This window comes from Thunnus thynnus, chromosome 15 (genome assembly GCF_963924715.1).
Source record: "Thunnus thynnus chromosome 15, fThuThy2.1, whole genome shotgun sequence".
Taxonomy (NCBI): Eukaryota; Metazoa; Chordata; class Actinopteri; order Scombriformes; family Scombridae; genus Thunnus; species Thunnus thynnus.
Genome location: NC_089531.1, coordinates 5,900,736 through 5,917,327, shown reverse-complemented (window position 1 = coordinate 5,917,327; position 16,592 = coordinate 5,900,736). Strand labels below are relative to the sequence as shown.

At 38.3% G+C, this 16,592-nt stretch overlaps 2 protein-coding genes across 2 annotated transcripts in view; one reads left to right on the top strand and one right to left on the bottom strand.

The window, feature by feature from the left end:
* Positions 1–2,268: 2,268 nt before the first annotated feature.
* tpi1a (triosephosphate isomerase 1a) lies at positions 2,269–10,086 on the top strand. The gene is made up of 7 exons (XM_067612073.1): positions 2,269–2,539; positions 5,296–5,419; positions 5,574–5,673; positions 6,667–6,784; positions 7,529–7,614; positions 8,262–8,349; positions 9,147–10,086. Exons 1-7 carry the CDS (start codon positions 2,428–2,430, stop codon positions 9,263–9,265), a joined length of 747 nt encoding a protein of 248 aa, XP_067468174.1. The 5' UTR covers positions 2,269–2,427; the 3' UTR covers positions 9,266–10,086.
* A 1,746-nt stretch (positions 10,087–11,832) lies between these two features.
* Positions 11,833–16,592, bottom strand: part of LOC137198317 (gamma-enolase) — a 31,168-nt gene continuing 26,408 nt past the window's right edge. Inside the window, exons 11-13 of the mRNA XM_067612072.1 lie at positions 15,861–15,969; positions 15,587–15,645; positions 11,833–12,898 (exon numbers count right to left, since the gene is read on the bottom strand). Coding sequence (XP_067468173.1) covers positions 12,829–12,898; positions 15,587–15,645; positions 15,861–15,969 — 238 coding nt within the window. The 3' untranslated portion in view covers positions 11,833–12,828. The remainder of the gene's footprint in view (positions 12,899–15,586; positions 15,646–15,860; positions 15,970–16,592) is intronic.

Sequence of the window (16,592 nt, the reverse complement as noted above, 5' to 3'; positions counted from 1 at the left end):
CCATAAAACTTTATTTATTTATTTTTTTAACAGTGATTTCTAACAGGTTTGGAAAGCACAGACAGAAGATGTTGTCCACATGGTCAAACAATGTATCTGGTCATTTGATTTGGAGGAATTGTTGCTATATTCTGACATTTTATACACTAAACGATCGATTATTGGAGAAAATAATTGTTTATAATAGTTGGTTGCAGCCTGACAGTACTCCTGTGATGGAATAATAAAACCTGTCCCTCAGTTTTCTGTTTGCAGTTTGATAAAACAAATGAGCTCAATATAAAATAAAACTAATAAAGGCTTCAAACTAGATTTCAACACAGACTCCCTCCAAGAGGGAGGATGGAGAAATTTATAACGCATTTGCAAGCGATCAAATTATGTAGTCCCAAATGATGTAGAGTAAATCTGGGCCTTTTGCGGCCCCCTGGGGGTCTGGGGGTTTCTGGGGCAGCTGCCTGCTTTGCCAGGTTGGAAATCCAGCCCTGCGTGCTGAAACAGCACGTGCGTGTAAAAAAGACAGTTTTTTTTAAATTTGTCCTTGCAGTTGCAGCACAAAACAGTCTGGAGGGAAGTTTTGTTAACAAGGTCGACACATATCAGCAGCATGAGTCAGACAGCATCTGGAGAGCAGGGAGGACACACAAACGCTGGAGCAAAATTGTGGCTGTAAAACCTAAAGATTACAGTCTATGTTTTAGATTTTTGATTTTCTGCTATCAAACTTTGGACATTTGGAGATTATATCAACCTGGGGAGGGAAAACAGCAGGTGTCTTTCTTTTAGATTAGAATATGGTTAAATTTGACTACTTTTAGGCCGACAATAAATGTAGGATTCTGTATTTCCCCTCCAGAAGTTTTGTGTGGAGCAGAAAGCTTACAGTATAAATAGCATTTAGAAACCAACATCAACACTGTCTCTATTTTCATGTAAGTGATAATGACTCTGAGGTGTTACCTTGCAAGGCAGCGGACTCACAAGATCACGCAAGAATCGATATTGTCAGGCTTATGCGCTTGTGTCCAAACCAATCAGCGTCGTGTAATTTTTTTGAAAGCGCCTGCCATTTTCCAAACAGTTTACATGGACGACTATATTATGTTTGGTATAAAAACCTTAAATAATGTAAAAATATCAAACACCACATATGTGTATTGAACTTTTTATTTATATTGAGCTTATATTGAAACATTGTCAGGCCAGTGTTAAATGAAATGTGTAAATCAAAGAGTAAACAACACAGTGCAGCTAGAGTCCCTCTGAACTCCCACCTGCTTCTAACCTGATGGTTTGATCTCTGTCCGTCATCACACATACACATACACATTCTGTCTTGTATTAATTTACAAAAAAAAAGAAAGAAAAAAAGAAATTGGCTCCAATTTAAGGATCAACACGTCACTAATTAGCAGGGGTGTGTCGAATACAAATAGATTATTCTGCAAAGCACAAATAATGGGGTTTTTTATGAATATTTGTTTCATACAAACATTTTAAAAAATATTTGTTAGTCAGAGGTCTGTCTGCAATGAGGCGATGAGTAAAGTCGTCTATGATCTGGGAGACTCCTGTTCAAGATCCAGTGTGGGGACCTCCTTCATAAGGTAGTTTATTTATGAACACTTATTGTAACACTTCAATTTTCTAAAATTAAAAGCGTAGTAAAAACAAAAACAGGATTTTTAAGCCTCTTTCCACTTTTATTCGAATACAAATACAAATACAAATAATTTTGCTGCCTCAACAAATACAAATACAAATACAAATACTGGGCTCTCTGCACATCCCTACTAATTAGTTAGGAGTGCAGCGTCTGCAGAACGAAATAGGAAAGAGGAGAAAGTTATAACAAGATTAAGGAATGGTCATACTGGTTTAAACGGTTCTCTCTGTGTGACTTGAAAACATAGTAATGGAAAGTGTGAATATTTTGGAGAGGAAAAAACAGTGGACCAGAAAGTCTGGAGAGCAAAATATCAGTAATATTCTAAAAAAAAATCTTGTATCTTATAAAAAAAAAAGGTGTTGGAAACTCCTACTAGACTATTTAAGATCAACAAGAATAATGAATAGAATCTGAGAACTATTAGTTATTTATTTTTATTTTCATTTGGTTCCCTTTTATTTATTTAATTATGACTATTTTGTTTATTATTTCCATTGTAATTCTTTGTTTGGTAGAAATATTAGAGAGAGGATGTTTAGTTCATACTCCAGATCAGTGGGGGGCGATAAAGCGCCGCAAAGCTGCCAATAAACCCAAAAGAAGAAGGAAGCTGTTCGCCAGTCTCGAGTTCTGATATTTCCGACAGCACCTGAAGGACACAGCCTCAGGCACCAGCAGAAGGTCGGATCCATCCTGCAGCTGCTACACCGGACCTCCATCACTTCTCCTCACCGGCAATCAGCCACCATCAGCGGGACATGGCGTCGCGGAGGTTCTTCGTGGGAGGAAACTGGAAGATGAACGGGATCAAGGAGAGTCTGGAGGAGCTGATCACCACCCTGAACACCGCCAGCCTGCACGACCAGACCGGTAACTAAAACAGCCTGCTGACGTACTGACAGGTGCAGTCTGCGGGGGTTTAGAGTGCACAGATTAACAAAGGTGATCGATAAAGTGAGAATCAGACGGGGGAAGGTGGAGGTGGTGGTGGGGGATGCTGCTGATCAGATGACGCAGTGACACTGGGAGTCATGTGATCTGGATGAGTTGCATAAAGGCCTCTGACGTTTCTGCCTCATCCTCAGTGGTGAAGAGTAAACAAGTACATTTTACACAGTTTTGATGTATTTGTACAGCTGCAATGATCGGTTGATTAACTGATTAGTTGACTGAGAGAAAATTCATCGCCAACTATTTCGATAGTAATCATTTTGAGTCTTTTTTTCCCCTTTTTTTTTAAAGATGCCCACATTCTCTTTTTATTTAGTCCATTAAACTGAATATCTTTGGGTTGTGGACTGTTGTTTGGGACAAAAGACATTTGAGGACCTCATCTTGGGCTTTTGGAAATAGAAATCAACATTTTGCACCATTTTCTGACATTTTATAGACCAAACAACTAATCAGTTAATCTAGAAAGTAATCGACAGATTAATCAATAATGAAAATAATGGTTAGTTGCAGCCAGAGGTATTTGCACTCGAGAATATTTCTATTTTCTGTCGCTTCATACTTTTTATTCCACCACATTTATTTGACCTTTAAAATTTAGGTTATAAACCCCAATCATTTTTTCTACAATACAGCTGTGTCTAGTTTGGGACCCTTTTCATGTTTCAAATGTCTTTCAAGGACGGGTTCAATATTTTCCTAGTTTATCTTAAAACAACAGTCAGGAGCCCAAATGAACAGTGAAACATGTTTTTCTTGCTGTAATCATTCCTCCTGTTCATACTGACCATTAGAAGATCTCTTCATAATGATGGGAGACAAAATCCACAGTCCTCCTTCTGTGCAAAAATGTATTTAAAAGTTTATCTGAAGTTGATATGAAGCTTCAGCGTCCAAATGAGTCAAATCAAGTAGATATCTTTCAACGTTACAGTCTTTTTAGTGCCAAAGTTCCTCTTTTTGTTTCTATACTTCCACCTGCAGCTCAACAGGGAAACACTGTCCGAGGAAACACAAAGAGGGAATTTGATGCTAAAAAGACTGTAAATATCCACTTGATATGACTAAAAGCTGATTTATGGTAGATCGCTCGACACTTTTTATAAGTGTTACTCAACAGAAATTAAAGAGTCACGCAACGTTTTCAATTTATGCTTCAAGGTTTTAGTCGTCTCCATGGTAACCAGACACTATCCTCCAGCCAGTCTGTTTAGCTACGTTATATCATCCCAAGTTTTCTAAAGTTACAAACCAAAATATCAATAATGAAGTTCAGTGAAAACTGTAATCTCCATGGCAACATTAGTATCACTACCCAATCACATTGCGTGACAAAATATGAAAGTGTCGACATAACAAAATTCTCCAGGTGTGCAACATGAAAGGAATAAATCATAAATCAGCCTTAACTCAGACTGCTGAGGAGACGACTGTGTGGACACACTGTGGATTTTTTTACTAAAAACACCGATATCCACTTTATTTGATTAAAAAAATAATCAACTGATTAATCAATAATGAAAATAACTGTTAGTTGCAGTCCTAGTAGAAAACCAAAGTGACAACAACAGATTATTATTTAAAACTTTTTTTAACAGTTAAAATGAACACAGACAGAAACAGTTTGGATCACAGTAACCTAAACCAGCTGCTCAGCCACACTGCAACTACTATTACTGACTGAACTCCTCTGGAAATAAATGTAACCCCATTAAATTCAATTCAATTAACTCTTTCAGTTCAGGGTCAAAAGTCACTTTTTTGTACCACTTATTATCTGCAGCTAACAGTGACCTATTAGCTTCAAATAAGTACTGTATGTGTTGCATTTTTGATTTTTCATGATGACTAGAGCTGTCAATAGTTGCATAAAATGTCTATGATGCATTGCATAAATGAGTTTAATTTAGGTAGAGCTACATCAATACAATATTAAATAATCATTTTTGTCATTTTTTTTAAGCAGAAATGCCAAATATTGTCTGGTTCCAGTTTCACAAATGTGAGAATTTGAAGCTTTTCTTTGTTAACGTGATGGTAAACTGAACATCTTTGGATTTTGAACTGTTCATTCAGAAAAAACGAAGATATTTGAAGGCATCACCATCAGCTGTGGGAAATAATACGAGTCATTTTTCAGTATTTACTGACATTTTAAAGACAAAACAATAAATCAATTAATTGAGAAAATATTTAGCAGATTAACTGATAATAAAAATAATAACTAATTGCAGCCCTTAATTAATCCACTTACAAAATGCATTTATTAGAATTTTGAGGTTTGGATCGCCATAGTAACATGTATGGATCCTTAAATGATCAGGTTGTGATTTTCTATATTTTTTGTCAACAAATCTCACGTCCAGAGCCAAACTTGATCCACTAACAAGTATTGTGTGTGTATCTGAAGCCTGATATATCTTATTCCTCTGTGCTGTTGTTGTCCAAATACTGTTAAAAAGAGTTTCATCAGTTCATTGTTGGTTCGACTTTGCACATGAGATCTGCTGACAATAAGAAAAATATTGAAAATGGCAGCCTTCAGGATTGGATGAGCTGACGAGGAAAGGACAGAAAGTACAAACAGACATAGAAGAAAGACTTTCAGTCTCAGATGATTCACAGAGAGATGAAATTAAAGTCACAATGAACATTTGTTTCTGGCTCATTTCCAGAGGTGGTGTGCGGCGCTCCCTCCATCTACCTGGACTTCGCTCGGTCCCGTCTGGATCCAAAGATCGGTGTCGCGGCCCAGAACTGTTACAAGGTGGCCAAGGGAGCGTTCACAGGGGAGATCAGGTACCTCCCCCCCCCCCCTCACTGACTGAATACACTCACATTAATCATTTATAATACTTCTGAATAATTACACTGGCAGGCTGATGAATATTTAAATAACCTTTTTGTCATTTTAAGTGCTTTGAAGCTTTTCCTGTCTCACCTCTCCCTCCAGCCCGGCCATGATTAAGGACTGTGGGGTCGACTGGGTGATCCTGGGACACTCCGAGCGCCGCCATGTGTTCGGAGAAAGCGACGAGCTGATTGGCCAGAAGGTGAGACCGACGCTTTGGACTGATGAATCGACAAAACTTGCAATCCATGATTTTAAAGAGATAAATTAAAGATGAATTAAGATAAGTTTTTGGGGCAGAAGCTGGTGGATGTTGCTGTCATTTGTTTTGTTTTTTAAGCAGCCAATAACAGCAAAGACGCATCACAGACCTGGTTTTGGTTATTTGCAGATGAAAAGATGTCTTTGTTTATTGTATTTTAACATGTATCAGCTTCTGCAGGATCTTCTAGACATATTTCTTGGTAAAAGACTAAACAGTGACATCCTTGATGCCACCACGGCACCGGCAGCTTGTTCAGCTCTGCATACAATCATAAATTTGTCCGCAGGGAGCCGAAGTCATGTGACATCACGTCCAGGTTCCACCAGCTACCGTCACGCAATGCGATATCTCATCCAGCATTTCTGTCATGTGTCTCTCTGGAGTTGATTTTCCATATTCTAAGACAATTCATCATCTACTACAGCAGTTATTTTGTAGAATACAAAAAAAACACTCTCTGTTTTCTACAAACGTCTCCACCGCTCAGTCCTCTCTGTCCTGTTGTTATTACAAACACGTCTGAACTAACTCAACTCGCCCCGTAACCTTTAACCCACGATGGGAAATGCTGTTACCATAACATGACATACTGTTGAGAAAGACTCTGCTCTAAAGCTTCTTTAGTTATTTAATTTACTACAAATGTCATCCTGTTTCACTTCTGCTCTCTATAAAGGCTTCAGATGTTGCACTTCAAACCTTCAAATATGTACCAAACACATACTGTATGTACATCTGTCACAGTTACCGTCTTCATGTAGAAATCATGACTTTGTTTTACTCCTGAACAAAAAAGGAGCATGTAAGAAACACATATTTACTCAAAAAATACAGAAAATTAAAATGTGTCTGTTGCAAATCCGCCAGCGTGTTGTCAAAGCTCAGGTGTGCAGCTGCGGGTGAAGTTGTGACTCTGGTGTTGAATCTCAGGTGGCTCATGCTCTGGAGAGCGATCTCGGGGTGATCGCCTGCATCGGGGAGAAGCTCGACGAGCGCGAGGCGGGCACCACAGAAGAAGTCGTCTACGCTCAGACGCAGGTCATCGCAGGTAAAAACAGGAAATACAACAAGAACATTTTTACCCTTTTATTTATATATTTTATCTCCTTTTCTTCCCTTTTTCTTCTTTCTTTATTATTATTATTTATTTTTAGTTAGTTGTAAACAAACTTCTACATTTTTTCAAATTAATATCCTAATTTTCGTTTCCAGTTCTTCTTGTATCTGCTTATATTGTTCTCATAAATATGAAACACTGCCTTCCTCTTGCTTCTGTGTCCTCTCAGCCGTCTGTCTGATATCACAGAGAGTTTCCGAATTTTATTAATGATCTTTCCTCTGGTTTCATCTTGGCCTCATTTAACCCACTTCTGCATATAAAGTAGGCTACAAATCCTGATTTAAAATGCAAATAGGTCAGTGCTTTCTGCCGTCAAAGAAACTTCATGAGACACGATCGTCTCGTTTCTCCGTTAATGCTGTTTTTTTTTTTATTATTTTAAAGGAGAACAGATGTGATGGATCAGTGCAGCTCTAGATTTATTTAAATTAAAGGATCTTTTCTGTTATTGTAACACAACCTAATTAGCTTTTGTCCTGCTGGAACCTTTAGAAGGGGAAAGGACTCAGACTAGAGCTCATATTCAGTCGCTCGGTGATTTTGGGTATTTTACCTCAATTGAACACGTGTATCTTAATGTTTAATATTAGGAAATACTTCCTTGTAGATCATTAGTGGTTTATAAAGAGGTTCAGTGTTATCATTTAATGAAGGGATGTGGTTGTGTTGCAGAGAATGTGAAGGACTGGGGGAAAGTGGTGCTGGCTTATGAACCTGTGTGGGCCATCGGCACAGGCAAGACGGCTACACCTGAACAGGTAACGGTTTATCTCTATCTGATGTATTCCACATAAATGTGACTCTATAATGCAGACGTTGCACCTTCAGGTCTGTTGCAGAGATTTGGGGGAAATGAGGAGCGTCCTGAAGCTTTGTCTGTTCCAGACGGCTACTTTCTATGTTTGCTTTCAGTCAGATTTAGAGAGAAGTGTTTGAAATGATTCATGTAGAAATTCTGTTTATTTGAACAGCTGTGTTGCACAGCTTGCTCTGATATACGTTGTTTTGAGCGAGTCCTCACTTCCCCGAATCTCTGTAACAAAGCTGCCGTAGATCCACAGAGGTCACACTTATTGGAAATACATCAAGGTGAAATAACCGTATTTTCCCTTTATTTACAGTATGTTCATCCAGGTAGCCAAACAGCATCAAGATTACATTTAATTTATCAGACAAAACTTTCATCTCGTCTCTGTAAAGCTAAAAGACCCGTAAATTAAAGATGACTCAGATTTTCATTGGTGCTGAGAATGATTAAGCAAACAAACATCACATTTAGTAGCTAAAATATTCTTATAAATGACTTAACTTAACTTTTCATGTATCATATTTTTAATTTGTGTGTGTGCGTGCGTGTGTGTGTGCGTGTGTGTGTGTGTGCGTGCGTGTGTGTGTGTGCGTCCAGGCTCAGGAGGTCCATGAGAAGCTGAGGGCGTGGCTCAGAGCCAACGTGTCAGACGACGTAGCCGACTCTGTTCGCATCATCTACGGAGGTCAGTGATGATTTTTAACTGAAGTGATTCATTTTGAACCTTTTTATCTCTGAACGTGGAGTCGTTGCTAATGTGTCCCTGTGTGAACCTGTGTTGGAGAGGTTCAGACTTTAAGAAATAGGTTTATATAATATAGATTCAACAGTTTCATTTTCTTAACTACCAGCTGAAGCTAAGGGTTGTATCACAGTGTTTAAGAGCCATTCACATCACAGAAATCACCAATTAAAACATTTTTTTTTTTTAGCTGAAATAATTATAACTGATAGCTTTACTTTATATGACTGCATACTTTTAGTTTTGTTCAAGAGTCTTATTTCTTCTACATTTTTGATAGTAATAATTAAATTTCAGACATCTGTGTCCAAAAGAAGCAGTGATGAGCAGCTTTCTGGCTGTTTTTATGTAATTGGGCAGAGGGAAAAAAAGGTTTTTTATATATAGTTTATATATACTTTTTCATATGTAGTATAGTTCCACACAATGAATGATAGCTGATAATTGTCAAAACCAAATATTCCTGTGTATTGAAACTCATTTGAAACTTTTTCCTGTTATTAATCTGTCATAGTTCTGTGATAAAACACTCGTAACATCTGTTCATATGACTGAAAACATTTAACGTTTGATTTTAAATCATCTAAAAGACTTATATTTTATGATTGCATTGAGTTTGTTTAATCATACAGATAAAACAGAAGACGATCAGGTGCTTCAAGGCTTTGATTGAGCTGCTTTGTTGAATTCAGGCTTCGTTTTCCATGTGATCACCCCTCCTTCTGCCTGTGTCTCTCCAGGCTCAGTGACAGGAGCTAACTGCAAAGAGCTGGCGTCTCAGGGCGACGTGGACGGCTTCCTGGTGGGCGGAGCCTCTCTGAAACCGGAATTCGTCGACATCATCAACGCGCGCGCGTAAAGGACGCGTGGACGTCTCCGCCGCGACCGATGAACAACACCTTTAGATCTCGTCACGTGTCACTATGTGTCGGTAAACTGGGCTGACTGATCCTCAGACAGACGTGTGTTTACTTTGTGAGAATTTAGTTCTTTGTCATGTTTCACCTTTTAATCTCTTTCTATTTCTTTTTCTTGTTTTTTTTTACCAGTAGGGCAGCTTCTAAGAGTGTCGGGTTACAGTATTAAATATGTGAGTGTTGACCACAAAACTGAAAAGGCGTAAAAAATACATCAAACATCTCGAAAATTGGAAATTATACACAATGTTCTCAGCTGATTTAATGTTCTGTTTTACAAGAGAAGTTAGTGGGGCAGATGGATGTGTACGTTTGTTTTTCAGATGCTTTTTTGGTCTTTCGGTTTCTTTATTTAACAGGTGGAAGTGGAGCTGCTCAAGTATGTGGATGATAGGAAACGTCGGTCGTGTTTCTCGTCGTAATCTGATGTTAATTTGAGCTGAAATGTCCGATATTATTTCCGGCAGACAATCAGTCAGTTCAGGTTGTTTCATGTGTTCGCTAACAGTCTGTCTCACCTAACTGTTACTTCAGGGCCCTTTGACAATAAATGGTCAAGAAAGGATGTACTTAAATATATGATGTACTTACATACTGTATAGAGAGTATATTAAAGATATTTGTGCCGGTATTCAGTGTTGAGAAGTCGGGGATTAATAAAGATTGATCTAGTTATTGGACACTTGGCTACTGTATGTTTAACACTGGATGGTTTGTGCTCATCACATGTGAACCAAATGAATAAATCAAATAAGGAAAGACATGTTTTTGTGTGTTTTATGAATTCTTTGTGTCGCCTTAATTAAATATAACTGCATGATGGTAGCATGATATTGGCACCACATAAGAGAAATGGGTCCCTGGGGTGAGATCTCTTTTTCTGGAGTACTTCTGTGTTACCGTGCGATACTTTTTGCCTTTCCCCTGATCCAGGTGCAGTCAGAGCGTTAGGCCAATCCTTCTGAGAGTTTAGGGGAACACTGCAGACACAGAAAAGAGGAGCTGATCTGGCACTTCAGCTCAGTTTTGAAAGGCTGAGCTCCAACAACATACAGACGCTGCTGTGACCACAGCTGGCTGCTCTGCCTGGCTGTGGGTTGAAGTTGCGGTGTTGTGATTATCATTCGGGCTACACTGCAGCTGTGATTATTGCTATGATGCTACGCAGCAGACGACTGCAGTATCTCTACTGTGGCTACAATTTACTGCTCCTAGCCACATACACAGGAGTTGAACCTGGTGCTTCTATGAGATATGACAGATGTGTTATCATACACCTGAGTTCAGAAATAGCTTCAGCCCTTCACTGACACACACAACCCCTGCATGTAAAAAAAACCCCATTAAACCCAATATTAAAACTAGTGTGTCACAGTCTCGGTTATGATTACAGCAACAGCAGCGACCAACAGGAGCCATCCCATAATTATAGTCATAATCACAGTTTCAGTCTGCGAGAATCACATAATATGCTAATACTAGCATGTTGAATTTGGCAGAATCCAGTATTTTCCTTATTGTCAACAAATCTCATGTGCAGAGTCAAACCAACAATGACTTCATCTACTTACAAGTATTGTTTGTGTATCCAAAGCCTGATATATCTTATTCCTCTTTGCCGTAGACTTGTTCCTTCATTATGAAGAGTTTAGTCATGTTAGTTTGAAGACTAATAACAGCGATCTCGTTTTCAGTCTACTACATTGTAAATTAAAAGAACTTCAGTACAAAGTGAAGAGGTTGTGATATGTAGCACAACAAGTTAATGAAGCTCTGAAAACAGAACAATGTTCCTGCACATGCTCAGTGGTGTCTGCGTTACACAGAACTACTCTCCAGAGACTGAAAATGTGACAAACTAACGTGCCCAAAGGCTTCATAAAGAAGGAACATGTCACCCAGTGCAGCGGTGTGGCTCACTGATGTGTTTTTAATAGATTTTGGACAACAACGGAGGTCTGCAGCACAGAGGAATAAGATATATCAGGCTTTGGATACACACACAATACTTGTAAGTAGGTTAGAGGGTGGATACCAGACCAGAGCCTGATGGGACCCGGCAAAATTTTCGGCAAAAAGTTCAGGTTTCGGTTGGGTTTGGTCAAATTTTATTATATTTATAACTGCTGATGACGTTGAGTAATGTGTGTGTGTGTGTGTTAAAACAATCTGCCTATATCTGTTTATATAAAACAATGCTTTTTGACGGTGCCCACACATGTGTAATCAGGCAAGCTGTAACCATGGTAACAATAATTATGTGACTGGATAACAGCGCTTCAGCGTACATTAACTGGGCTCGGGTCGGGTTCAGACATAAAAAACAGAAAGAACTCTGAGGTAGATCAATTCATTGTTGGTTTGGCTCTGCACATGAGATTTGTTGACAATAATAAAAAATATAGAATTTCACCAGACTTATCCTTTAATTTAATCCATGTTGTTGTGTGGAAAATATCTAAACAAGAAACACACGCACAAAAAAAAGACAAAAACCTTTTAACTGTGATTGAAATTGTAAATTACCATCTTTTTATTTCACATATTTTCACATTATTTTCAATGACAAGCGTTCTGTTAATTTATTCATTTTTTTAAATTACCTTTCTTCTTTTTCAACACAGCTATTCTATGGACACTCAGGAGAAACTTAAGGAACATTTGAGGGGTTTAGGGTTCATTTTTTATTCTTTTTTTTTTTTGTGTTTGTTTTTTTTTTTAGGACAGAGGAGGACTTCAAGCAGGAAGGACAAATAATCTGCCGTCATCAGAATCACATCAGGAGGAAAACGAGGGTTCGAAAGTGAGAAAAGGGGACTTGACGAGAAGAAAAAGGAGACGAAAAACAAGGAGGGCGGAGGACAGAAGTGGGCAGAGTGCAGGTTCTTCAGTGTCCAGGTCAGTGTGTGATGCAACAGAGTGTGTAAGTGTTTGTGCAGTTTTGTCGTTTTTTCTCTCGATCCCTGAAACTGTTTTGTTTCTGTGAATGCATCATCTTGTTTTGGTGTCTTTTATAGGGTTTTTTTTTTCACCCTTTCAGTTTGCGTGCTTCACTCTGTTTTACTCTATTATATCTCTACTTATTTATCTCTCTGTTTTTACAACAATAATCTGTATTTTTGCAGGTCTGTCCTCTGGCTGTACATGAACTATTCCTTTAAAACTACAGTAACAGTGCATGTCTGGCTTATAGATTTTATATTATCATTGTTTCCCCTGCGTGTGCTTGAGTGCGTGTTGCATCTGCGTAATATATATATATATGTGTGTGTGTGTGTGTGTGTGTGTGTGCATACAGCATCATCTCCATACCTATATATAAGTCCAGTGCATAATTTATTTTTGTGGGGTTTTTATTTTATTTTTTTGCTCAGCTCTTTTGCTCGTGTATTTTTCATGAATCAGTGTGATATTTTTTCTTTATACATGGCTCGGTCCGTGTTATTGTCGTGTCTGTAGGTTAATGTGTGTGTGTGTGTGTGAGTCATTCGTCTGTCTGTCAGTTTCACAGAGCGCTGGGGTTCCTGAAGTTATGGCCTGCAAAACGAGCCTGGTCGCCCAACTCCTCTTCAATCCTGCAGAGGAGAAAAATGAGAAAGAAAAGGGGTAAAGAGAAATTATTCAGAGAAGACATTTTTTCATGAAAACATTTCTAGAGTTCATTTATAGAGTTTATCATCCTCAATACTTTGGTGTCAGATGGTCTCCGTTGTAAAAAGTGACAAATGAAAACTAAAAAGCTAAAACCAAACTGTCCTGTATCCACAGAAAGCTGAGCCTGTATTTATAAAATGACTAAAAGTAACACTTTGGACCTATAGAATAGGGATGTGCAGAGAGCCCAGTATTTGTATTTGTATTTGTTGAGGCAGCAAAATTATTTGTATTTGTATTTGTATTCGAATAAAAGTGGAAAGAGGCTTAAAAATCCTGTTTTTGTTTTTATTACGCTTTTAATTTTAGAAAATTAAAGTGTTACAATAAGTGTTCATGAAGCTTTATCTCTGGGGAACACTCCCAACTCTGGGAGTGATGTCCAAATTAGGAAACGTGCGTCATGTAGCAGGTGGATGTGACTCCCCTCGTTGAGACCTACTGATAGACATCACAGCGGAGCAGAGGAGAGAGACTGAGATAGCGATGTAACTGACCTGCACTCTGGTATTTGACATGGTTTATTTTTCTTCCGGAAAACAAATAATCTTTGAAATATTTGTATGAAACAAATATTCGTAAAAAAAACCCCGCTATTTGTGCTTTGCCTAATAATGTATTTGTATTCGGGCACACCCCTACTATAGGATACATTTTTATAATTACATATGTCATTCATTATATTTCTTACTGTCAACAAATCCCATGAAAGTCAACAACCGACATGTGTTGGTCTATCTCTCAGCCCCAAGCCCATCTGCTCCTACTGAAGATGTAAATCTTTAAAAACTACTCATAAAAATGTAGTTTCATTTTTTTAAAAAGGTTCAGTAATTTCCTAAAACATCTGGGTGCTGTAGTTTTAAACAAGCATTTCTCAAACAGAAGGAAATAGTGCATTTGTTGGACTATTTTCAGCAGCTGATGAATCCACATTTGGTGCTCTAGTGAGTATTTCTGGCAGCAGGACAGTGTGTGTGTGGGACAACGGAGCTCTACAACACAGATACTTGTTATTAGAATCAATATATTGTAAGTAACTTTTTCTGGTGTGTGTGCATGTGTCTGTGCATATTCGTGTGCATGCTTGAGCGCACTGATTAGTGTTTATCGCTGGTTAATGCTCCTGTAAGTCTCTCCACCCTCCACCTCGTCTCCTCAGCAGTCCGATGGGATTACGCTGCTGAGCCGATCCCGCCTCCCTCTCTACCTCCTCCTCCTCCTCCTCTTCCTCCTCCTCCTCCTCCTCCTATTGCTACTGCTGACTGGCTCGGACACATGGGGTGACATCAGCACTGCTGTCACCTGTCACGTCAATTAGCCCTGTGATGCTAAGCACTAAGACAGACCGGACACCTGGGGAGAGGTGTTATAGTAGGCCGCTGCCAGATTTGGAGCCAAAAGAAGATAAAAGATGTTAAATAATGAGAAAAACATATATGTAAGATATAAGTAAAAACTAAATACAAAATTAAGTCTTAAGGAGTCTAAATAGACAAAGTTTGAAACCTGGACTTCAAGTTTATGTCTTGTATGATGAAAAGAAATCAGAAAGCAGGTGATATGAATAATATAATGAGATTGTAAAGATAAAGTAAGTATAGGTTTTAAAAATGGTCAACAATTGTCTATTGAAACTGGTCAAAAATAGAGTTTTAACAGAAAAATAATTCTTTGCCTCACTGGAAGTGAAAACAATTTTAAAAATTGGTAACAAATTACTTGTACTGTGAAAGAGGCTGCAGTGACAAACTCACAGTGATAAATCCCTCGACCCTGACTACTACATAGCTTTTTTAACATCTTTCAGCTCATTGTTTTGGTTTTACAGGCTGCAACTTTACTGTTTTGGTTCAGTCTCATTAGCCTCGTCATCTGCAGTGTTTCCAGCAGCTGTTTTCAGTGAAAAAAGCTCTGATAAACCTACTGAACACTACCTGTTCAGCAGCAAACAACAGACAGACAAAGTTGGTGACTAGATGGTGAAGAAAGCAGCTAAAAAGACGGAAATATTACTCAGAAGCAGGAGGAGACCAAACCAGAGTTAAAAGGAGAGCGAATATTGGACTTACATTTTCATTCTGATGAATGCTAATGTTGTTCTGTGTCTGCTGGATGTGTAAATACACATAAATACTTTGTATTGAAGTTCTTTGAGAAATTTTGTACAAAGTTAAGAGATTGTGATATGTAGCACAACAAGCTAGTGAAGCTCTGTAAATTGAACTGCACATGCTAAGTGGCTTCTTCCTTACAAAGAACTACTGTCCTGAGACTGAAAATGTGATCAAACTCTTCATAATGTGGCTCACTGATGTGTTTTTAATAGTTTCTGGACAACAATGTAGGTCTACGGCACAGAGGAATAAGATATATCAGGCTTTGGATACACACACAATACTTGTTAGTAGATCAGTTCATTGTTGGTTTGGTTCTGTATCTGTATGAGATTTGTTGACAATAAGAAAAATATAGACATCACCAGAGTTATTAAGTGCACCTTTAAGTGCTCAAGACTTTAAGTGTGGGTATTGGGACTGACCCAGAGAGAGAGAGAGAGAGAGAGAGAGACAGAGAGAGAGGGAAGATTATGTGTGCAACACACTGACCTCATGAGCTGGTTGTACTTGGCCAGCCTCTCAGATCTGCAGGGGGCACCAGTCTTAATCTACAACAGAGAGACAGAGAGAATCATCATCCAGCAGAAGAAATGTCTCTGAAAGGTTTTAAAACCTGTGAAATGTTAAATTATGAAAATGTCACTAAAGCTTGTTCGCTTAAATTAGTATAACCGTTACACTAGTGTCACAGGATTTCATACATTTTGTAGATGAAAGTGCTTCTGAGCAACAACTAATGTAAAACCCGTGTGTGTGTGTTCACCTGTCCAGTGCAGAGTCCCACGACCAGGTCGGCGATGAAGGTGTCCTCTGTCTCTCCCGAACGATGGCTGACCATCACACCCCAACCGTTCGCCTGAGCCAGTTTACACCTGAGAGACAGAAAGAGAGAGAGATTTAAGTCTAAATTGTGTTAATTTCTGCTAAAAATAGTCCAATGAAATGAAAAGTTACCGGAAGTCTAAAAGCATTTTCTTGCAATCATGGGTTTTTTGCTTCCTCAGTTAAGTCAGATAACCTGTTAAGGCCAAATGCCAGTGAACGGGGTCACAAGTAGACATTATTACTCCCTCCCTATAATTGGGAGCCAGTTGTTTCGTGCAACGAATGTTAAGGCTGTCATGAACTGGTTGGATTATTGTTGTATTATATTGGAAACTTACTACATGAAAATAATGCAGAATATCAATTTAAATTATTAAAAACAACAAAATGTACGTAGGGTATACAGACTATTATTATAATTATCATCATTATTATTACACAGAATGTGACCAATTACTCTTTAATTACAGTTTTACCACCTACAGTTGCCATTAAACCCATGTAACTTGTAAACACTATAATGTATGTAAAAGGATCTCACTCTCTGGGCACTTTTGCCAAGAAGCAGTTATATTGAAAATATAGTCATTATGCCATTAAAATAAAGGTTACAATTAAAAAAACATTTCAATTAAACAACAGTAAAGAAGCTGAACTGAGGGGCTGCATA